Source organism: Denticeps clupeoides, chromosome 3 (assembly GCF_900700375.1).
Source record: "Denticeps clupeoides chromosome 3, fDenClu1.1, whole genome shotgun sequence".
NCBI lineage: Eukaryota > Metazoa > Chordata > Actinopteri > Clupeiformes > Denticipitidae > Denticeps > Denticeps clupeoides.
Window position 1 is genome coordinate 29,867,658 of NC_041709.1, and position 23,676 is coordinate 29,891,333.

At 44.9% G+C, this 23,676-nt stretch overlaps 1 protein-coding gene and 1 long non-coding RNA gene across 2 annotated transcripts in view; one reads left to right on the forward strand and one right to left on the reverse strand.

Moving 5' to 3' along the window:
- Window positions 1-124: 124 nt before the first annotated feature.
- LOC114787009 (uncharacterized) lies at window positions 125-2,117 on the forward strand. Its single transcript, XR_003749281.1, has 3 exons — window positions 125-594; window positions 716-799; window positions 1,461-2,117. It is a non-coding gene; the product is annotated as an uncharacterized LOC114787009 (long non-coding RNA).
- bcr (BCR activator of RhoGEF and GTPase) overlaps window positions 863-23,676 on the reverse strand; it is a 72,421-nt gene continuing 49,607 nt past the window's right edge. Inside the window, exons 5-23 of the mRNA XM_028974691.1 lie at window positions 21,116-21,223; window positions 19,337-19,397; window positions 19,043-19,095; window positions 18,823-18,963; window positions 14,897-15,018; window positions 14,373-14,538; window positions 14,064-14,183; window positions 13,875-13,950; window positions 13,403-13,507; window positions 12,236-12,310; window positions 11,695-11,792; window positions 11,220-11,351; window positions 7,160-7,219; window positions 6,718-6,827; window positions 5,541-5,680; window positions 5,013-5,147; window positions 4,803-4,908; window positions 4,180-4,342; window positions 863-3,985 (exon numbers count right to left, since the gene is read on the reverse strand). Coding sequence (XP_028830524.1) covers window positions 3,896-3,985; window positions 4,180-4,342; window positions 4,803-4,908; window positions 5,013-5,147; window positions 5,541-5,680; window positions 6,718-6,827; window positions 7,160-7,219; window positions 11,220-11,351; window positions 11,695-11,792; window positions 12,236-12,310; window positions 13,403-13,507; window positions 13,875-13,950; window positions 14,064-14,183; window positions 14,373-14,538; window positions 14,897-15,018; window positions 18,823-18,963; window positions 19,043-19,095; window positions 19,337-19,397; window positions 21,116-21,223 — 2,061 coding nt within the window. The 3' untranslated portion in view covers window positions 863-3,895. The remainder of the gene's footprint in view (window positions 3,986-4,179; window positions 4,343-4,802; window positions 4,909-5,012; window positions 5,148-5,540; window positions 5,681-6,717; window positions 6,828-7,159; window positions 7,220-11,219; window positions 11,352-11,694; window positions 11,793-12,235; window positions 12,311-13,402; window positions 13,508-13,874; window positions 13,951-14,063; window positions 14,184-14,372; window positions 14,539-14,896; window positions 15,019-18,822; window positions 18,964-19,042; window positions 19,096-19,336; window positions 19,398-21,115; window positions 21,224-23,676) is intronic.

Below are 23,676 nucleotides of genomic sequence, written 5' to 3' on the forward strand. Positions count from 1 at the left end.
GCCCTTTTTTTCCCTCTGAGCTGATTCACCAAACCACCTCAAAAAAAAAAAAAAAAAAAACTCCACTATTTCTACATGTCAGGAAAACGATTAAAAGCGGTAGTTTTTTTTTTTTTTTTTTTTTTTACAACCAAAGGGACATAAATATTTTAAGAGATCGTCAACGAACTGAATCAGGACCTGTACACTAGAGATTATTAGTTACACCGGATTATGGAATATTAATATGATCATAACTTCGTCAGTTTGTTGTACATCAGTGGCCTTTTTTGTAATTATGACTGCTTTTTTATTCAAATGATCGTTACACACTAAATTGGAAATATGTGAAGCATACCAAGGGGAGATATTTGTTAAAAATGACAGAATCGAGGTCAGCTCTTGCTATTTGCTAAAGGATACGAATAAAATCATACTAAATGTATTAAACAGAAGTCAAATGAAGCAGTTTTAATCTGAATTCTTAGTTAGACAAGTGCATTGTGTTTCCTATTCACATTGCGACTCTTGTTTTGCACAGAACACAGTGAGCAGAAGACGTTCGAGATGCGTTGGAATTATCTGGTGGTGATATGACACAAGATGGAGTAAATGGTACGTACATTTAGGAGATTTTTATTTGACTTTCTTTTTGTGTGTGTGTGTGTGTGTGTGTGTGTGTGTACAAACAAGAGGCTTCCAGACGCCTTCCAGACACTAATTCCTGGGAATATAGTGTCCCTTTTTTACACAGGTCCAGAATCTCGGGGGAATGTAGGAAAAGGAAACTGGCCACAGATCCTCTTAATTTTGCCTCTAGGTAGGTAGACCTCTGAACACGTATAAAAGCAACGTCCAGTTACAGAAACACATTGTAACGATATTTCAACTGCGCTGATTAGAACAATCCTTTATTACCCTAAATGAAAAGTTGCCTTATAGTACAGTGAATGCAAAATTCAGAATAACACACATTTAAATTAGAATTTTACGTAAAAACTTTCACTTCAAATCAACATCCGTTCCGATACACATAATAGTAAACATTATGAATCCCATCTCTGTATATTGGCATGACACATAACTCTATTGGCCAAAAAGTTTTTTCTTTTCATTTAGTCTTTATTTTACAGTCATTTCAAACACTATGAAAGATGTTTCATGTATTCATTCAGCAGTCTTAATTTACCATATATAAATACACTTTTGTCCGGATTTTTTAAATACACAAGACATGAGAGAGTGAAGGGCAGGACCATACACCTTAATTTTGGAACAAATACATAAAGAGCAATCAAATTACAGTAACCTATGCAGTTTACTATATCTTTTTAGTTTTGACTCTTAAACACTTCCGTGGCCATCATATTGAGTGAAGTGTCAACCCATTTTCCACACAGCGTGCAAGATGAGACCCAAAACTACCCAAAAGGCAAAAGGAAGGGACGACGCACACCCAACTTTCTTTCTTTTTTCCCCAGGGTGTTAACTGCAGGAGCCCATTTGAGGGCGGCAGTTCGTTCTGAACAAAGGCAATGAGCTGAGGCACGGGGACGTAGCTTTATGCTCAGTGAACTCCAATTACGGAGAGCAATTATGAAGATCAAAGGGCCTGAAATGGACATCATTCGTTCTTGCTGACCCTCTGTGACTCTGGGAGTATATGTACAGCTTGTTGGTTCATATCTACAGCGCACCGGCGGGGCTGCGCAAGGTGGCGTGAACAGCCATGTTTATGACCGAGACATGCAGACAGAAGGAAAAAATGTCCACCTTGCTTCTAATGGGTCCAGGCATGAAGACAGACTACAGGCAGTGAAATGTGACATGATTAACATGGACCAATATTTTAAACAACGGAACTCACAGATAAATGAGAGAATTGTCCTGATGGAATGCACAGTATACAGTATAGACCTACTGCTTAATAGAAAAGTTTTATGATATGAAACTTGTAGGTTTTCAAGTGTTTCCTTATAGAAATAGTTAAAAGTACCATATATGTTTCCTACTTGTTTTTTTTTGTTTTTTTTTTCCAGATATCACTCAACGTTTGAAAAATCCTATCCCATAGTAGCCAAAATTACAAGAGTAACCAGAACATCAGACAAAAGGACAACATTTTTAAGAAAACACAGATCAGGAAAAAAAAATATTTTAATAAAACATGCCTGCATGTTAAACCAAACCGCTGACACTTTTCTTGTTTCTCTGTTTTTTTTTTTGTTGTTTTTTTTTAAAAGAACATTTCCTTCATATGTAACCGGTCACAGCAGTCCTCTGCACGTCTGTCCAAAGCACAGTGACAGTATGTTCAGACATCTGTTCAATCAAAAGTCCTGACACAGCCAGTAATGACAGATTTCTTATTCTACTGACACCAAAGGAACAGAACGCAGCCTGGTGCTGGGCTTGATGCAACTGCTTGAAATTTTGGGACTTTGGATCAAGTGAGAAGCAACTCTACTTTTCTTCTCCTCCCCCCGCTCTCTCTCATTAGAAAGGAGGTTTCCTTTTAAAAAAAAGGAAAATTATATACAGCATAACTGGTACACTTAAAACGTCTTCCATTATGACAGAGGCACTGTTGTATGGTTGGTGTTTGCTCCACCTGCGGCCTGAAAACCAGAGGGGTGCTGCAAAGCAGCGCGGCTTATTCCACCGACGCCTCAGCACACCAGACTTCCTCCTTAAACTGTTTACACGCTGCAGGGGAATGCTGCCAAATAAATATTCATTATAGCTATGCAGTCTACACCAATTATTAAACAAAAGACGTATGTATAAATGTACACAAAGGATGACTATCTTACTTAAATTAAATTCCAAAATCAACAAAAAAAGAATGGCCAGATCATTGGAGGAATAAACCGCAATCTGCTGATAAAGACAGTTCCGTACGAGTGACGGGACACAAACTCCTATGATCAAATATTGCTCTCTGATAATGACACAGGAAAAAAAAAACTGATCAAAGGACAACAGCGGGGAACCTAAAGAACAACTTCACTGAAGAAATGTAACAGCCCCTCCAGCGAAAGGGGTTCAGAACGCTTCCGTCATACCTCTTTGGGCCTGATGTATGCCCCCTCTCCCCGTTTTTTGCTCGTTGGTGTGTAATTCCAGATGCCTACTCCACCAAACAAACGGCAATTACGATCAAAGCAGAGCAGCCTCAGAGCTCCGCACCGCTCCCGCACCCACCGAATCGTATCACGTTGATGACATATTGGCAGTGCTGAGTGCTAGGCTATAAACAGACACCACATTAGGCGGAACTTTGGAGCCATGCCTGCCGTTTCCCCTATAAACTTAGGTGGACACGATAAAAACGACACACAATCAAACTGTAATTTCTCCTGCGTGTGTAACAACCCTCAAAAAAATCTCGAATGCTCCACTTTGGCAAAATACTTAGTACTTGTGACATTTCACGGCACAACATGCTTGTTTTTGCCATTTTACAGCGATGTCTCAAATATCACACGGGTGGACAGAAAAGCCAGAGGGACACAGGACGATTAAAAAAAAAAAAAACATCAAACTAGCCACCCTTGAGGGAGTGCTGGTTGTACTGGGAGAAGAGCCACTCCTGATTGGAGCTTGCAGGGGCAGAACGGAGACCAGAGTTGAGTTTGAGAAGGGTCACGGAGAGATGAAAGCACATTAGTTGAGTGCCACTCAATCAGGAGATAAAGTGTGCCATTTATTTTTCTGTCTCTTTTCTCTCGCACACACAATATCTAAGAGAAGCTCTGGCGCCATCTAGTGGCCAAGGCCAGGGACAAGCTAGAGCGCTTCATGTTGTCCTCTCCTCCAGGAGAAGATTGTGCCTTGGCAGCCACCCCAATGGCCACACATGTCACAGTCAGTCTGCCTTCCTCTTGTCCTGTTTGGAAACGGCAGCTGGGATACTTTACACCTCCGTCGAGAAAAGGATGCTCTGCCGCTTGCTGTCAGGAGTAGGTATGGTTTCCAGCTGGAGGAAGTACAGAAGAACCTGGACCTGGGGAGATAGGTCGAAAAACAAGCAACAGAATGTCCTGAATTAACTAAAATGAATAAGATTCCAAATAAAATGTTCTGTTGCTGCTATATGAAGTCCACAAAACAATAATGAAACATTCACAAAAGTGTCTCCTACCCACCATGCTGTGATGGACAAGAGTGTCTGCTAAATGCCATAAATGGAAATGGTACCTGTGACATGACCTCCAGAGACCAGCTGTCCCCCATGGTGATGGGCTGTGTGGGGTTGGTGGGAATCTTGCTGTCCTTCTCTGCTGGCCTGAGCAGCGTTGGGCCAAAGACGGTGGCGAGGTTATGCAGGGACATCTTATTAACACTCTCTTTCTCTGCAATCCTGGCGGAGGGAGGAAAGGAGCAAGTTCACCCCCATGTGATAATACGACCACATATTTGGAAGTTGAATTACATTTCAAACAGATGGTCTGAAATTATCTAAAACTGTAGTTCCAACATTTTTACATCCTCACTGAATCATCGGATAAAAGGGGCGTGTCATGAGGGGCGTCACTGCCCTTCCCCCAAAGAAAAAATGTAGGGCATTATTTGAATTATAAATTATGTAGGGCATTACTTAAATTATTAATTGAACTTTCTACTTGATTTCCACCCCAAATCCATTTAGGTCTATAATCATTTATCACATTTGTGTAATGTTTTCTAGTGGAAGAAGTTACAATAATAATTGTATTGAGAAAATATGCATAAATAATCGTGACAACATCATTATGAATACATGAATGATATGTACAAATGGATAAAGGCTGCAACCCTTTACTGAGTGTGTTGTGGCGTACCTCTTCAGGTGATCCAGCAGGAAAAGGAACGTGACGAGGTTGGGCTCTGGCAGGGACAGCAGCAGGTTCAACATGCAGCTCTCCTTCGCAACACTGTCGGACAGAGCTGTGGGGACAGGAGGGAAGCGTCTTTTGTTGGGCTCTTTCTTTCTTTTAGCACTTTAAGGGGATAATGGGGATATCTGCTTCCTATCTGAAGGCACCACTGACCGATGCCTCCTGTGAAGTTGGGGTACAGTTCGTCGGTGAAGAGCGGCTCTGGAAGCTCCCGGAAATACAACTTCAGCGTCCCAGCAATGGCGTTCACGTCCATCTCACTCATCATCACGGACACGTCTTTATTATCTGGAGAAGGGACACACACGGGTGAGCGAGTAAGACGGTGCAGAACACCAGAGGACTCCGGAATGGGAGGGACATTCATCTGAAACACCCGCTGTCATGTTGTGCTTGTGTGCGAGTTAGTGAGTGTTTCTACACATTAACATTCACTTTTAGCATGATGTTTAAACTAGAGTTAACAGTACAATAAATGTCCACATACTGCTCCCAGGGCTCTGCTCATCAAAGGTGACACGAGGTGCACTGTGTGCTGTGCATCACAATGACAATCATTTCACTTCAAATGGACTCAAAGCCTTCAAAAGCACCATTTCTATATTTAATACAGTGACCAAACATCTATTTATCTATCTAGACGTACATACGAGTTTGTTTCGTTCAGAGGATGTTACTCACTTGTGTCGAAGGCTGTTTTCAGAGCTTGGATGTCGGTTGCCACTCCTGACACCCGATAGATGCCCACCTCCTCCATGCCACGCCTCTCGATCTCCTCCAGGCACTGCCTGACGATGTAGGGCACCTTCGAACGCTCACGCCTGCAGACGCAATGTGGTTTCAAATAATACATACAAACTGATGTTTGGAGCTAAACGAATATGAAGCACTCACACTTCTTCTTTTAGAGCCCCCTTGTACTAAACCAACTGCTGCACAAAACCAACCCTGAGCAACCCATATTTTTTTGTGATGACATTTCTCTTACTGGTCCAATTTGGTAAAGTAAAGACAGACTCTTATACTGGCAAATAAAATGTATTATTGATTTAAAAAATAAATGCTCCATTTGAAGATGGATAAGACCAGTAGTCTGAATGGAACTCTATGCTGGTTGGGATATGTTTTGTCTGGAGACATTATCTACTTATTTCAGTTTACCCTGCACAAAACCTCCGGTGTTCTGCTGTTACCCGACTTAATAACTAACACTCCTCAATGGCTCTGCTCTTAAACCTATTACGCAGTTCATTACCAATAATCCTCGTCAGCAATTTCCTTGGGGATTAATAAAGTTTTCTGATCCTGATTCGGATTAGCATGGCCGCAGCACTCATAATTATTTCAGCGTTTGTACATTTGGAGACTGGCTGAACACCTATCATGAAAGATCAGCTTCAGATGCCACGCCCACGGCATAACCCACAGCCATGCTTGGTGTTTTTGGTTTTATCTTTGTAATAATCATCTACAGATGATGTACGGCTGCAGCAGATCCCTGCTGTGTCCGCTCAGACTTTCCCGAACCCGGCTCCCACCGGCCACTGGGTCAGGAGGAGCTGCTGACCGAGAAGACCCGGCTGCGCGCAGGTGGGGTGAAGCTGGAGAGGGATTATCTGCACTGAGAGGCTCAGGGTGCTGCGGGGGGTTAGGGGCTGTAAAGTGGGGGCAGGCTGAGGTCTCTGGGCTTTGCTAACGCTCAGATTAGTGATGTCACTGTGCACTGTGTCACCAGCTGGCCACCCGAATGCCATGTTACTTCCATTACTCACCCACACTGACGCAATTATTCTACAGGTTGCAGGTTGTACTTATAAATTGTTTTTGCATTCGTGAGCAGTACCAGGAATACACTCACTTGGTCACGGTGGAGATGTTGATCCCAAACACGCCCATTGGTTTGCGTGAAGGCATCCTCTTCAGACTGAACTCGCGGCTGGTGAACTTCATGGACAACTTCACCTCAATCTGCAATGCATTGAGTAACGATGAAGTCTAATTCACACAGAGAACCCCGTAAAAAAATCAGGTATTTTATTCGAATCAGAGGTGTATAATGTGTCTGTAGGGACACTCCATGTTTGAGGGTCAGCACTGAAGATAGTGCTGGTTTATAAAGTGATCTTATGCCAAATTGACACATAACTACCCTAAACAGATCATTTAAAACCACCCATGAAGTGACAAAAAGTTGACCTCAGATTACTGTCTCTTTAATAGGGATTTGTTATCACTTTATCCTTAAAACTGTAGTTCCGTGTGACATTTTATTGTGTATGTGTGTTTGGGGGGGTACTCACCCCGTTCATAGGGATTACAGTTCTCTGCCAGTCTTTCCCCTGAAGAGTCTGAGGGTCCAACTGAGAAAGGCAGGAAAAGCAAGAGCTGGTGTCACCTCAGTTGTCCATCACACACTCCTTAATGTCTCCACCCGGTCCGTGAATTTAAATACTTTTCTCGATTGGAGTTCAAATGTAGCGCCACTGGTCAAACTCAGCGGGAGTCTTTAATCTGGGCAGTGAGCTAATAGTCCAGCGCTCCATCCAAGCACGAGCAGGGGTGCAGCCAGATGGACAGAGTTTACCATGTCCCTCTCCCTCATCCGGCCCTAAGTGCCATATGCTCTTGTGCTGCATTGGAACATGTGATCTCAGTCACTCAGACCAAATCTCACACACACACACACACACACACACACACACACGCACACACACACACAGCTGAGGTTTACAGAAGCTTCCCAACTGCAAACTTCCCAACTTATCACTGCAGCTCATCTATTCCAGGCAACGGCATGGAAAAGAAACAGCAAGATCCACAACAATCAGTCAGAAGAGAACGTTCAGATCACCCTAATCAATAAAACATCTCCACGTCTCAGCATGTGTGACCACTACGGCGGGTTGGATGTGAAACCGGGTTTGAACCGTAAAGCTGTAGGATGGTTACCTTCCGTCTCTGCAGGGCATTCAGAACACGACCCCACAGCCTTGAACCTTTGCCCCCCTCGGGCATACTGGGGCCAACGCCCCTGTCGTCATCGTCCACTTCGATGGCAACGTCCTCCAACGGGGGACAGCTGTCACCAACGACGCCCCCGCCCCACGAAACGCCTTCCGTCATCGTCATCATCATCATCGTTCTAACTAAGCAAATTAGTCTCCCGCTGGGCATCAAGATCGCAGTTGTGACCTGCTGCTTTCCTTGAACGTGGAATACGGAACAAGTGAATTCCTAGCAAGCTACAACATTCCTCGTCTTCTGCCCAGAGCAGTCAGCTTCAGACAATCTTCACATACGAATTCTTTAACATAATAAAATCTCCATTAACCCAATCCCATCTCGGAGCTCCTGAATCCCACTGATTGCCGATCCCGAAGCGCGAGTCTTCGGCCGCGGCGAATGGCAAAGGTCAGAAGAAGGCTGCTCGTGTATCCCGATCTTTATCCTCTCCTCTCCAGAAGCTGTCTGGACGTTCGGAGGCGACAGCTGAATTATCCACCACTCTCGGCCTCCGCCTTTCTCCTCCCTCTCGCCTCTGATCCTGCCTCTTACCGCCGGCACCACCTGTGTAAGCCGACACGTGTCCCGTCTCCCAAGCGGATATGTGACTCAGGACCATGTAGCATTTTTAAAGGCCTGTAATGCAGTATCCAGCAGCAGTGAGGTGTACTCAGATGTTTACTGGTGTAAACTGTACAGCGTTGGGTAGATTATGGAGCTTTTGGAAAAATGAAATTGTGGCATTTCCTTGGCATATCCTTGTCCAAGGCATAAATTGTAAGATCATGTTTAATCCTGATTAACTCATAGTATAATTTTTTTCTTCTCGAATATTTACTGTCAAAATTCTCCTGTGAAAAGTTCATTTAGAAAGTGGAGGAAGGAAGTTCTCTTGTCATACCATAAACATCTGTACTTTGGTTTAATTATATGCATCAAATGTAAAATAATTATGATCCCATAGTAGAGGTGTGAACCTTCACTGCTCTTACAATTCGATTCGATTACAATTATCAATGCACTCAATTAAAAGCTTTTGTACATTACTTATAAATCAGTGAGATGAGAGTTAAGGCCTTGTTTCCCACGAACGTCTGAAGCAGATGTCAGGTGATAACGAACTGAATGCGACCGTTTTTCTGCTCATTGGAGCAAATCAAAGCGTCCACATGGCCATTCAGCACCATGCATACAACATGTTCTTTACGTCGATTTCTGCCGAAATCCCAATGAATGATAGACAACGACGAGCAAATGTTAGTGGAATGCCAATCAGATGCAGCTAGAAAGCGCATTCGTTTCCCACAGCGGAGCTGTACTGTCACCACCGGCACTACGTTTTAACTGGAATTTTTATGCCACTGCCAGAAAAGGAAGCAACGTCATTATGATATAATCGATTATGCTCCACTCTGCATCGATGCTGAATCGTCCACGTTTCCACCACGATTATGAGATTAATTTCAACACCCCTATCCCACAGATTCCCATAATCATATAATGACTATCCATTGGACAGAAGAGTCACGATACGCTCCTCATTTACCAGATGCCACTTTTAGACGGCATCTCCAGCAATGTCACCAAAACCCCACATGCAGGGGGTGCATCCCTCCGGTAGAAGAATGGAGAACATGAGCACTGCAGCTGCATTACGGGTTAATACTTTACACCATGTAACAAGATAGGAAGCCTCTTCATCACAAAGGCTTCACTTCCCTCAGCGGTAGGTGACAATGGCGGGTCTGTTACAAAGATGCTATCACTGCCACAAAGTCCCACACCATACCATCGAATCACATTACACCCACAGCGTAATTAAAAACCCCGGCCTTCCTGCCATAATAAGCCTGGTGGGCCACCGGCGAGGCCTGCGGGGGGACAGGCGGCCATTGTGCGCGAGAAGCTCAAACAGCCGCAGTCTAGACGGTCATGGGGAGGGGGAGGATGTGGTCAGCTGCGCTGCCTGGAAACAGGGGTCTCCGGGGGCAATGGAGACAACCTGGACAATGGTTGTTTATCAAGGTTACCATGGCGATTAAACACCTTTATCATTTATTCACCAAAATACCGTACCTCCAGGTCAGGGATGGTGACAGGGCACCTGAATACTGGCGGCGCCCCTATTGTATCAGCTGGTCAGAATGAGGTGCTCATGGGATACCAAATCCCCATAAACCAGCCGCACCGTGGGGCTTAGCGTCCAGCCCCGTCTGGATGCCGCAGGAACCGGAATTTTTTTCCGGTGTTGCCTGGATGTTGGTGCTGCTGAGGTCAGGTCTATCGCACTGACATTTTCAGGCAGGGGAGATGAATTATGGATTCTCTGATTGAATAACCCCTTTGGACACTCTGACCTTTGAGAATGAAGCGAAGAAGAGCACGGAGGTGACAGGACAGCTCTGGTAATATGAATGAAGAGCATGAGCTTGAGCTTTCTTCAGGGTCTCTATGGGAACCAGCCCATCGCTGAGGCCAGAGCATCAGAAATGTAGAGCGAAAAGAAAGTAAGCAGGTGGACTGATGTTCCTTCTTCAAGGATCAGTGTGCATGGGCCATAAGATGAAGCACACCTCGTCTTATTGAAATGTATTTTATTCCCATTACCTGTTTTAATTGCACTCCCTACAGCACTTTGGTCAGTGTCAACTGTGTATAGACATGCTTCACACAGAATTTTTTTTTGATAAACATGTTCAAAACCACGTCACCAAACAGAAATTTGGCAAAAAATACATCCATGACATTATCGGGTGACCTTTACGTAATGCATCATACAAACTCTATACCACAATATCATTAGTACTTTTAATGCCTTTTTTGTATTAACTTGTGCTATTAATATACTCATAGCTTTGCATACAATAAGCCATTTTTTAGAAATAAAGATAATAAGCAATACGCTAGAAATAAATGTAGCAATACATTTGAAGTTGTGTTGCCATAAACTATAAATGGATGGGCAATATCCAGACCATACTACTGAAAGTGCTCCAAATGAGCATGGCCTAAACGGGATGATATTTATAAGACCAGAACTAAAATTAGAATACAAATGGACAGTAATTGTAACAAGTCTCAATGTATTTATCATGACATCTTGAATCTTGAATATGATAAATAATAAGACCTCTTGCATAATTTTCTTTGAAATGAGGCCTGCTACATCCTATGTTGCCTAATTGTTTCACATTATTGCCTTGAAGGGGAAAGTGTTCTGGCCTCACAGCAAGCTATGATGTCACATGCTCAACCCAGTATGCTGTAATGTGATGATATCACAGTCATTTTGTGGTATTGTGCTTACATTTGAAGTGGAACTGGAGCGTTGCAGCAGATTTTCGGTGGTTTACCTACCGGAATCTGGCCTTTGCCAATGATGCGGTCAGTGCTCTCGCAATCTTCTTTATTCAGTTTGGTTTTGTTGTAGCTCTTCTCGTAGCACAGCAGTCTTAGGGTCTGCGAGCCCTCAAGCTCAATCTCAAACTCCTGTATACAAACATCAAATGTCCAAAAAAAAAAAAAACATTAGCTACTAATCCCCAGCACTTTTACTCTTTTAAAACATCGCCTCACTGTCATTTCATGGCCAGTTTCGTCCTCATTACCAGCCCTATTTTCATGTAAGGTTACAGGCTATAACCTGAAAAGAACAGTCCGTCCAGGCAAAACAACTGTCATCGCTGCAGAACGGCAGGCTTAAGGTGCCTCACTATGGCACAACGCCACAACAGCAGATGGCAAAGTGTCCCCGCACACCCGGGAACGCTGTTAGAGACACCGGGCTCGGTTGTAGGCTGGTTCACCCCGGGCTGCTGTCTCTGTGACCCACCTCATTCCATTTGGGCTCCGTGGTGTATCTATACACGCGCGTCTTGGCTTTATTCATGAAGTAGCCGAAAGAGTCAACCTCTAGAGTGCAGTAGAGATCTGCGGGCAGGAATAAAAAGTGGGAGCATTCAGAGTGCCGTTCAAATAGCTGAGCTGCGGCTTCAAACCACTGCGAAGGATGTATTTTCCCAGCGCTATGTAAGATGTAGTGCAAGGGGCATGTTCCATACCAACCGTGTGTAATTACTGGTGTGTAATTACTTTTTACATCTAGAAGACAAACTTCAATGATAAAAGTGTAAAAAAGGGAGTCCATATCTTTTATCAAAATAATTTAAACCTCCTCCTGTCAATACGTCACACACCCAGGGTTCCAGGAATTCTGATTGGTGAACCAGTGAATGTGACATGCCCCATGTGCGTCATCTTACAAAATCCCAGGGAAATACAGCCCACAAAGTTTTTAGCATGTGCCGCAAACATATTCTAAGAGTCTGCTGGAGATGTGATGTAGCATAAGGAGTATAAAGTGAGGAACTCACTCAAACTCTGCTTGAGTCCAGAAGCGGAGTGTACAATTATATTCAGGAAGCCGTACAGGCCGGGCAACTCGTCTTCTGTTGGACAGAAACACAGGAAGAGAGCATGAGGGGCCACAGCAGTCGTGCATCACCTCTCTGAAAAAGCAGGAGCTGGAAGCAACTGGAACCATTACGAGAGGCCTGTTAAAAGCTGAGGGCGGTTAGCGACATGGCCTCGAATCCCGACCTGGACCTTGTGTGTACGGAGCTTGCATGCTCTTCCTCCAGGTTTTCTGGTTTCCTCCTGCCATCCAAGGGTATGTAGTCCAGGTGAATTGGCGGCTCTGAACTGACCGTAGGTGTGAATGTGTAAGTGAAACATGTGTTTTTGGGGCCTGTAGTTTGCTGATGCTACGCCCTGGATTAGTGCTCACCCTGTGCCCGGCTCTGGCAGGCACAACCTGAGTAACAGGACAGCGTGGTCATTGGTGGCCTAGTGGGTAAGGAAGCGGACACATAACCTAAAAGTTGTGGGTTCAAAGCCTCCCCACACACTGCTCCCCAGGTGCCTTTCATGGCAGCCCACTGCTCACTACATTTACATTTACATTTACAGCATTTATCAGACGCCCTTAACCAGAGCGACTTACAATCAGTAGTTACAGGGACAGTCCCCCCCTGGAGCAATTTAGGGTTAAGTGTCTTGCTCAGGGACACAATGGTAGTAAGTGGGATTTGAACCCGGGTCTTCTGGTTCATAGGCGAGTGTTTTACCCACTAGGCTACTACCACCCCCTGACTAAGGGTTATGGGTTAAATGCAGAGGACACATTTCGTTTGTGTCACCGTGTACTGTACTGTGCTGTGCTGTGCTGTGCTGTGCTGTGCTGTGTGGTGCGGTGCATCACAAAGACAATCACAGGGTAGTAAGTGTTAAAATTCACCACTGATCCTGATTCTCAGTATAGAGGTTTCACGCCTGGAGGATTCCTGGCTCCTCTTTTAAACATCTCACCTCTTGTTATTTTGTGGAAATACGTGTTCTGCAAACTGTGATTCGTGCCAAATCCATGCCAAGTAGCTTTGCCTAACTAGAACCTTACGTAGCTTTGAGAAAAAGTTCCTCTTTTGTTCCACACCAGAGTTATTTACTCCAAGTGTTATTTACAGAATGAAAGAAAGGCTGACCCTCTTTGTTGATGGTGAGGGGGATGTGGTGAACGGTCTGCAGCTTCAAGCAGGAGTTGGTCAGCATCTGCAGCTCCATGGACGTCAGGGAGAAGCTCTTAAAGCCTGCCAACAAAGACCACGAGGTCACAAGGTCAAATTCAAATAGGACTATGTGCCCAGATTACTGTGTGGCCATCTACTGGGAGTTAGATCCAGTTAGGGAGGGTGTGCACCACTGCTGCCATCCCTACCCTGTGGACCACTACTGTCCTCTTAACAACGAACACTGCAACTAGAACTGAATGCTCAAAGCATCTAACAACATTTCATTTTAGTAAATACAAGTATTAAGACACCATTAGTGGTAAACTAATATATATGTAACGTGATAAGTAACAGGGCATGGTTGGAAATGTATTTTTATTGACTGAAAAAAAATCAGTATACGAGTATGTCTTATGTGGCAACTGGAGTATTCGGGAGAACCTACATTTTTTCTGTTGTTCTCGGATCACCTCCTTCCACTCGGCGCGCTCGTAGTCTGAGGAGATCAGGAACACGTAGCTCTGCAAGGCGCAGGAAGAATATTTTTAGTGATATTTCTTGGGATGAGTGAAAAACCACTAAGACTACAGGGATAAGAAAGGCACCAGGAGGGAGGAAGGAAACGGAACGCTACCTTGCCGTTCCTGCTGTGCACTCTGAGAGCCATGTTGGGAGAGTTTAGCAGCAGCATGGACTCCTGCTCGGACAGCTTCTTCCTCAGTCTCTCCATCACCTTAGAGCCTTTATTGGCCCTCTGTGGGCATCCGGAGACAGAACGTTTAGAGAACATTCCAGAAAAAAATAGACTGGTGCTTGATATAATATTTCTGTCTTATGGCTGGAGAAAATATAATAGCAAAATGTGCTATTTTGTGTGCTTCTTTTGAGCATGTTTTTCCGGTTAATGAATAGTCTGCTTTGTTCGTGCGAACATATGGGGTACCTTCTCTCTCTGGACCTCGCTCTTCAGCTGGGAGATCTTTATCTTCATGGCCTCCAGCTCCTCGTCCGGCACCTGTGGGATGGCCAGTGGTTCCGCCTCCTCCGCCGTCTGGAAGGTGAGGTCAGACAGAGGGATGTACCACTTCGAGTCGTACTGCTGATTCTTCCTGTGGGAAGAGACAGAAGGGTTTTTAAAGAAACTAGAAGAAGAGAAAAGGCCCCCGTGGCAATAAGATAAAGACACTTAGATAAAAAAAAAAAAAAGCCAGACAAACAGACACAAGAAAGCCTTGTTAAGTCTGAGAGCTCCACTCCGCGATCAATACAACCGTTCAGAGCCTCGTCTCATATCACCAAAATAGAGTTCACGTTCGAGTCGAACACTTGACACCAAAAGAATTCAGGTGTCTAAATGAAAATCCATACCGCCGAGCTTTCACAAACAAATAGTGCAGTGCGGCGGTGTGAAGGGGGGGTGGGGAGAGGTGAGGAAGGTGAGCAGAAGGGGTGGAGGAGAGCCCATACCCTCCGATCTGTTTCTTCAGCTTGGCGCAGAGCAGCAGGTCGGTGAAGAGGAAGACGTGGCGCAGTTTGCGCGCCCCTTCCACCAGCTCCACCATGAAGCTGTCCTTCAGCAGCTGTCGGTTCTGGAAAAAAAGAAACCTTATTACGACTACACTGCAAACGCAAGGGCAACGTCAAATAAAACCCCATCTCTGGAAGGACTAGGGCTGTCTTGAAAATGGCCTGAAAATAATAGCACAAGAATTTCAGGAAATTTTCTGGAAATCATTAATAGCGAACAGAAACAAAATGTCAGCATATCTGTTAATTATTTAGGATAACCAATCATGCTCGAGATGACAACGACATAGAGTAGACCCAGAAATGACAGGACCCTGTACCGCTGGCAGTGTTGGAACTGGTCTCCAGGTGGCAGCATTGCTGCAAACATTCCTACTAAAACAAGCAGAATGGTTTTTTTTCCTCCTTTAAATAGACCATAAAGACCACTTGGACGTGCAATGTGTGTGTGTGTGTGTACACGCGCGTGTTGAATAAAGCCCAGAGGAGACCATTTTAAAACAGATAAAACATGTCCTGGTTAGTCACCACTGCAAGAGACATCGGCGTGAAAAAAAAAAAAAAATTGCGCTGAAAATCCCTTCGGCAAAACACACACATCAGCGTACCACCAGCACCTGCAGCTCCATCACTCCCCCTAGCTTATGTCACCACAGCGCCAAGGCAACAAAAGATGACATCACCCAGCCACCACAGATACCTCGTCCGGCCCCTTCTTCCCTGCGCTGGCTGCCGGCGGACGGAGCCCGGCCATAAGAACCAATCCGAGCACCATGTTGGTAAGACTGACTCACAGTCTGAGAGAGAGACAGTCACTCACATATACATCTGAGAGAGAGACAGTCACTCACATATACATCTGAGAGAGAGACAGTCACTCACATATACATCTGAGAGAGAGACAGTCACTCGCATATACATCTGAGAGAGAGACAGTCACTCGCATATACATCTGAGAGAGAGACAGTCACTCGCATATATATCTGACAGAGAGACAGTCACTCGCATATACATGTGAGAGAGAGACAGTCACTCGCATATACATCTGAGAGAGAGACAGTCACTCACATATACATCTGAGAGAGAGACAGTCACTCGCATATACATCTGAGAGAGAGACAGTCACTCACATATACATCTGAGAGAGAGACAGTCACTCGCATATACATCTGAGAGAGAGACAGTCACTCGCATATACATCTGAGAGAGAGACAGTCACTCGCATATACATCTGAGAGAGAGACAGTCACTCGCATATATATCTGACAGAGAGACAGTCACTCGCATATACATGTGAGAGAGAGACAGTCACTCGCATATACATCTGAGAGAGAGACAGTCACTCGCATATACATCTGAGAGAGAGACAGTCACTCGCATATACATCTGAGAGAGAGAGAGACAGTCACTCGCATATACATCTGAGAGAGAGACAGTCACTCGCATATACATCTGAGAGAGAGACAGTCACTCGCATATACATCTGAGAGAGAGAGAGACAGTCACTCGCATATACATCTGAGAGAGAGACAGTCACTCGCATATACATCTGAGAGAGAGACAGTCACTCGCATATACATCTGAGAGAGAGAGACAGTCACTCGCATATACATCAGAGAGAAAGAGAGAGAGAGAGAGAGAGAGAGAGAGAGAGACCTTCTCTGGTCATGGACCAGAGGCCCCCGGCAGGCGGGCTGCTCTCTCCAAATAGTGAAGGGGAAAAGCTAAAAGGCATCCCCCGGCATCCCTAACGCCGTCTCATTTAGACAGGCCACAAACAACAGCGGGCGGCACCGTGCAGCGTGCTCCAGTCGAGCCTTGCAGGCGGAGCGCTCGTGTGACAGTAATTGGGCCGGAGCGGTTCATTTAAAGCGACCCTGCAGCGGCGACGGCAGGACGGCGAGGATCGGCAGACACTTGCTCAGTTTTTCCCGCTCTGCCCGGACGTAACGAGGACGTCCGCGTCCTTTTTCACGCGGGCACACCTCGCCGAGCCTCTCGAAGGACGAAGGAAAGAATGGCTGCGACCTCCGGCGCCACCCACTGACGACTCTTTATTACAAAAGAGCCTCCCACTGACATACTAACAAGTTGCTCTTGGAGAACTGTTCTGGTGAACTACTTTACATGCCTTTGGAAGGAGAGCGGAGAACCTGGAGGAAGGTTCGAGCTGCGATTCCAACTCTGATACTGTGGGATTCTCAGTAAAATGGTTCGATAAAAACTTTTCGCTGCCATGATGTCTCTACTGAGTCCCATTATGTTCTGTCACATTCCAACGCCTCAAAAAAAACAGATGTCGGGGCCGACAATTCACCATGACAATGTTTCTGAAATCGATCGTTCAGAAACGTTGTCATGTTGAATTGTCGTGAATAGTCGTTTAAGATACTTCCGCGATACATGTAAGTATCTTAAAGGGCTGTTTCTGAAAAGGCCGCCCTGGACTGGAGCTTTGCGGTATTAATTAGCGTAGCACACAGCTAATCAGATATGATCAGCCGCTCGATCCTGCTGGCCCCGTCTCAGTGATCTTATCAGCCGGGGTGATCCGCCGTGACTGACAGGTGATCCAGGATTAGCCCGGATTGCTGCTTCACCCACCAACCCTGTCCTGACCCCACAAAAAAATAGAAAGGAAAGGAAGGTAAAAATGTGTCGAAGGTAAACCGCGTTTAATCAGAAAATTCAGGACAAACAAGTGGTGTGGAGGACCTTCAGCAGGAGTCTTCAGAGGGATTCTCTGTCTGATAATCCTTGACCACAAACACACAGCCCCGCTGAAACCCCAACCACCGAAGCGCGAGGAACACAGGCTACATGCAACACAAAGCAGCAAACCGGGAAGATCAAACTAAACTCCGGAGGGATGTCAGCCGGGTTTGCAGAAGGTCGCTCTTCGCAGAAATAATTTAATGTCTCAGATGTAAAAAAAAAAAAAAAAATTAAAGATTTACGGCTTCTGCTTCAAGTTTTCAAAGCATAAATTCTGCTCATCTTAATCCCTAATATTTCAGCAATAAAATCTTGACCAATTTATGGAAGCCCAGGGCCAGACTGCGGAACACACGCACATGTGGCTACATCTCACTTATAGTGCATCCAGCTGTTGTGTGTATTTCTGTGTGTGTCCGGCATATGTCCTCATAATGCCTCTAATGACACACGGTCCGATTACTATTCAATTACATTTCAGCAAAGGAGTAGAAACGAACGCTCTTCTCACCACTGGGACTGGAAGCAAACGAGAAGATGAGGATTGTAGGTATGTTAGTATAGCATGTAGTTAATCAAATATAAAGTTTACTAAAAAACAATTAGTGCATGAGGAGCCTACAGATTTCCATAAGAGGCTTTCATCTGGTTCCATCAAATTTTCATGGTTGGTTCAGGACGTCCAGACAGGACTCCAGGGGGTATAGGGGGGTAAGGTGGTGCATCTTTGGGATAACACCGCTCATGAATTATTAATGAGGGCATCACAGGCAGAGTGAAGGGCCTCATTAGGGCAACATCGCACGCTAGCAACACACACCGTCAATCAAACTACCAACAATGAACCGAGCACCCCACCCCGGCTCGACTCCCATGGGACTGTAGGAACGAGAAACACACACACACACACACACACCAGAAGGCCAGATATTGCAATGCTGTTTATTTAATTTGCTTTTATCAGTCTGTGACCCCCCCCCCATGACACCCCCTGATGTCACCATGATTTTCTGTGAGGTCGTTGCCTACCTGGCTGACATTGCCAAGGTCACATCATAATGACCAATGTGGGTGGCAACTGCTTCCAACATTTAACATTTCAACTCCCCCCCTGAAATCTTCTCACTGAAATCAATGCAGTGTCCTCTCACCTCTCCCTTCTTGACAGTCATAGACTGCCGGCGCAGGGGCGTCTCCTCATTGATGCTGGACAGGAAGTTCTGGGAGATGCGCAGCGCGTCCTGCAGCAGGGGGTAGTCAGGGTGGCTGGACGGCGTGTGTTTCAACAAATCCTGAAATGGCAGGTGAGACAACGAGTGTCCTTCCGTGTCCTTCAATAAAACCAAAACTTAACCTGCCATTGAAACTTACGTGTAACACAAGGGTGCTTCTGGTCACCCGGTCCACCGGTTTGTAGAGGAGAGCTGAGGGCAGACAGACGCATTTACATTTATAGCATTAAGCAGATGCCCTTATCCAGAAAGACTTACAATCAGTAGTTACAGGGACAGTCCCCCCCGGAGACACTCTGGGTTAAGTGTCTTGCTATGGTAGTGAGTGGGGTTTGAACCTGCGACTTTGTGTCTCACTTACTAGGCTACTACCACCCTACCACACTGTTTAGATGAAGAGTACTGTGCATGGACGAGACGGTAGACGACTTACTTTCCAGAGAGTACTTTGTGGTTTGGTCCTTACAGTCCTTGGTGCTCCTGACTTTCAGGTTCTAAGCAGAGATGAGAGAAAGATGGAGAAAGATGAGAAATAAAACATGAAATGCACCATACTGAAGTGCTACCGTAACAGTAAACAGTAAACAAGGGCTTGACAAACTGTTGATAATGTAAATTATTTAACACATTAAAATAAATTCTTTCTGTTTTGTTCACTGTGTCAACACTCGAGTGTGCACGGAGCACAGGAGCGGGAAAAATCATTGATTCTCGCTTGTAATTAAAAAGCCACTAAACAAGCAATAAACCTGACTGGCCAACATGTATGTATGACTAGTTAAATTAGTTTTGAAACTGACTGACAGCCCTAATTTAGACAAATCTACAGATTCTTTTTTTGATTTTATATTTTATTTCTTTTATGCTGCCGACAGAAGGTTTTTACTCATCTTCATCATATTTATTTGTTGATGGCAGTGGTGGTCTAGCAGTTATGGAAGCGGACCCGTAATTGGAAGGTTGCCGGTTCGTAACCAGAGCTGACAAGGTGCCACTGAGCAAAGCACCGTCCCCACACACTGCTCCCCGGGCGCCTGTCATGGCTGCCCACTGCTCACCAAGGGTGATGGTTAAAAGCAGTCATTTCATGGTGTCATTGTGTGCTGTGTTTCACAATGACAACCATTTCACTTTCAGATTCGGTAGTAATTTGGTTCCCTAATGTCGGCAAACATATTCAGAACTTCCTCACTTCATCTGCATTGATCTAGTCTATAATGTACCTGCCTCAGGCTGATGTGTGTCTGAAGGCCTCCTACCATCAGGCAACCTGAGTCTCGCTCCTCTGTCAGCCCCACAGCTCGCGGCGGCTTTCACAGGCCATTAATGCGATCGATGGCAGCGGCCGATGCCTCAGTGCCAATCAGACTCATTGATCGCGGCCTGCCATTATATTATGAGCGTAGTCGGAATATGACCACGCCTAACTTAGCCTTAACACAAGGCCCCACGTGTGATCGAAAATCCGATACGCACAGAGGCCTATTCATTTGCTGATAAGAGTCTTGCGTGTCTGTTTAAGTTCTGTCTATTGAGGTGAGTCCTCAGAGGCCTTTATTCCCCCAGACATTCAACGCACACACTGCCTCGGTGGCCCCGCATCTCCCTTTCACCGATCTAGTCCAAATTAATCCAGCACTGCTGGTTACACGGCCTGTGGACATTGAGACCAAGGCGCTCTGACAAGAACATTCTCTTGCATCACACATCCTCCACGACACCAAGCAGCCACAAGGAAGTGCCAGCATGGCCAGGCAAAATGTCGCATCCTCCACATGGGAATCAGACACTGGTGATCAGGCTGTAGCGGCCACCAAATCGATGGAGGTAAAACATGTACAATAACCACAACTCTCTTCATGCTCTGCCAAAGGGGGAATTTATTTTGTGTTTCCTGCCCAGGGCATTTTTTATAGCTTCTAATTGAGTCGTTTGTGATGTTCTCCAGAGCTACGTTGGCAGCAGCGTTTCCAACACTACCAGCCATGGGACGCCTCACTCTGAAGGCTTCCTGGACCCCGCAGGTGGTAAATCACACCTCAGTCTCTCATCCCCCACCCTGCTGACATGGCAAAATGACCAGAGGCTACGCCATATCGCTGTCCAGGGGAATCCGGAAACCCCAAATGCCCCGGGCTTAATAATCCTGCAAAGAAGCGGTATTTTAAGAAACCCTCCAACCTCGAGCACCCCCTCCCCCGGCAACCGTTACCTCAGAGATCTCGGCAAACTGCGCGTTGGCCTGACAACACTTCTCGGCGGTCTCCACAGCAACCTCGTAGTTATCTACAAAGGCCCTGTACACACCAAGCTGGCTGGCCTGTATTAGAGAATAGAATAGAGTAGAGTAGATTAAACCACGGCATTAAAACAATGTACAACAGAAATAAGAAAGGCACAATTACAGATCTTTACAGAATAGAGTACTGTGCAAAACTATAAAAAACACAGTTTATGAGACAAAAAAAGTCAAATTCTGTTCTCCTATTGTTCTCTGCGCAGCAATACAATATTGTTCTCCATCTGTAGACTTCTTCTTGTAGGAGATTGTTCATTAGTATACAGAGTTGGGAGAGCCAAACGGCCAGTTCTTCCAGCATATCTCTACATATCAACACAAACATTATTACCACTTTCACTTTGTAATCGCTATTATTTCCAGGTTTTACACTTTTAGATTGTCCCTTCCTGAACTAGATCGGTTGGAAACATGAAAAACCTTTAATTAACCTTAAATTCACTTCTGCCTAAAACCTTTGCACACTACTGTTTATGATACTGTAAAATATAATTAAAATGCCTTTGAACAAAGAGGGGTGAGAACAATATGGGTGTAAGTGACATTACATGTCAAATTAAAGTTCTTCATAATTCAAGAAGCCAAATGAGCCAAATTAATACTGAACACACAGAAAACATATTTTTGTAAAATAAAATTTTAAATATAAAATGTTGTTCACATTGTATACTGTCCTCCATGTGTTTTTTATTGCTGTTGTTGCTCTCATTTAAAGCTGGCAAGCTGTCACTCATGACCCCTAAATATGTACGTGGGCACAGGAAATTCACACATGAACCACTGGAGGATGGATGGTCTGATCCTTATACATGACAGCATCAGAATGACTCACACAACTGAACCAATTCGGCAGCAGCATCGTCTCATCTCTCGTTTAGAGCTTGAATGAACCCACCACACCGCAGAGAAAGGGTTACAGGGTCAGAAACACACAAAACGAGGCGAAGTTGCGTTCCCCACCTGCCCACCCGCATGCTGCAGCATCTGCTACACACTCAAAAAGCATGAAATACTTAAGATTATTAGTTGGTCATTGAGAGCTGCCTTGCTAATGCACATTCTATTGATGTATGCATCAATATGATGCTCAATATGATACTATTGATTATATCATACTAATTATGCCATGCATTTCAACATATGATCTGCTCACGTGATGTATTTTCTGTCAACAGGAAATGATTGACTTCCAGATATGAACACACCGTGACACCTTGTAGTTAAAAAAAAAGAAAAAATAATAAAAAGATTAAGATTAAACTAGTTTGACCAATTTATACCTGAAAGGTGTTTATCTGATAATCCCAGCAAGCAGCATTACCATCTTAAACTGCTTAAGACGGCTGACCAGATGCTTAAACCAGCTCTGAGTAGAAGGTTTTAAATTATATTTCAGACACCCCAAAAAAATGCTACTGTCCATATTTTTTCATGGCACTAATGTTGATTTGGAGTGAAATGTGTAGTTGCTAGTTTCCTAAAAAAAAGTATGTACTTTGTACAGATTGCTGTTTTTCTCTTTTAACTTGACTCATTGGTCATTATTGGTCATAGCTTGAATCCTGGCTATTTAGCTGTGGAATGTCTGTTTATCCAAACTACACGTGAAATTACGTAATGCCCTTAAGCATTAGTATTCAGTATAGAATTCTAAAGTGTCCTGTTTTGTGTAGTGCTGAATTAAAAAACAATGTGCTACTGTAATGACATTTGGGATTAATAAAGCGGCCATCTATCGATTGGGCTTCCAGTGCACACAATACGAGAGGAGGCGCCACAAGGATCATTCATCACCAGCGTTCTGTGATCTAGACAGCGTATCGGAACCTCTGATGTGATTTTAGAGCTCGTCACAAAACCTGTCAATCTGTTCTGCATGCTTTGATTCATGCTTCCTGTCAGACATTTATACAGGAGAATATACAGAATTAATCTTTCACTATTCATTAAGAACATTTGGCGAGAACTGGGGTCGATTTGAACAAGAAAATCATTTCTGAGCATCTCCTTCTCCCAGTTTTCTCTCTCTCCCTCTCTCTCCCTCGCCCCATAGTTCAGCTGTAAACAGCTGTCATGTAAGGAGTTACGGTGCCGACTCTCGCTCGCTCGCTCTCTCCATCTCATCTCCTTCCACTGACTCATTAATGCCTGTCTGCTGCTGGGGCGGGGGGATGGGGAGGCAGAGGAAAGAGCAAAAAGTGCCGGGTGAAGAGAAGTGAACTGGGCTGAGAAAGAGAGAGAAGGAAAAGAGAGAAAGAGGGAACGAGGGAGAGCCTGCGGTCACGCAGGCCGCTTGACTGACTGGAAAAACAATGCGTATTCCGGGGCGAGCGCGGCTCCGTTTTATTCTTTCTTGTTTTTTTTTTTTTTTCCTGATGCCACGGTTTATTACAGAGGAGACAAAGGAAAGGAAATGACGAGGGGGGGGGGGGGGGGGGGGGGGGGGGGGGCATGTGAACACCGCATGTGAACAC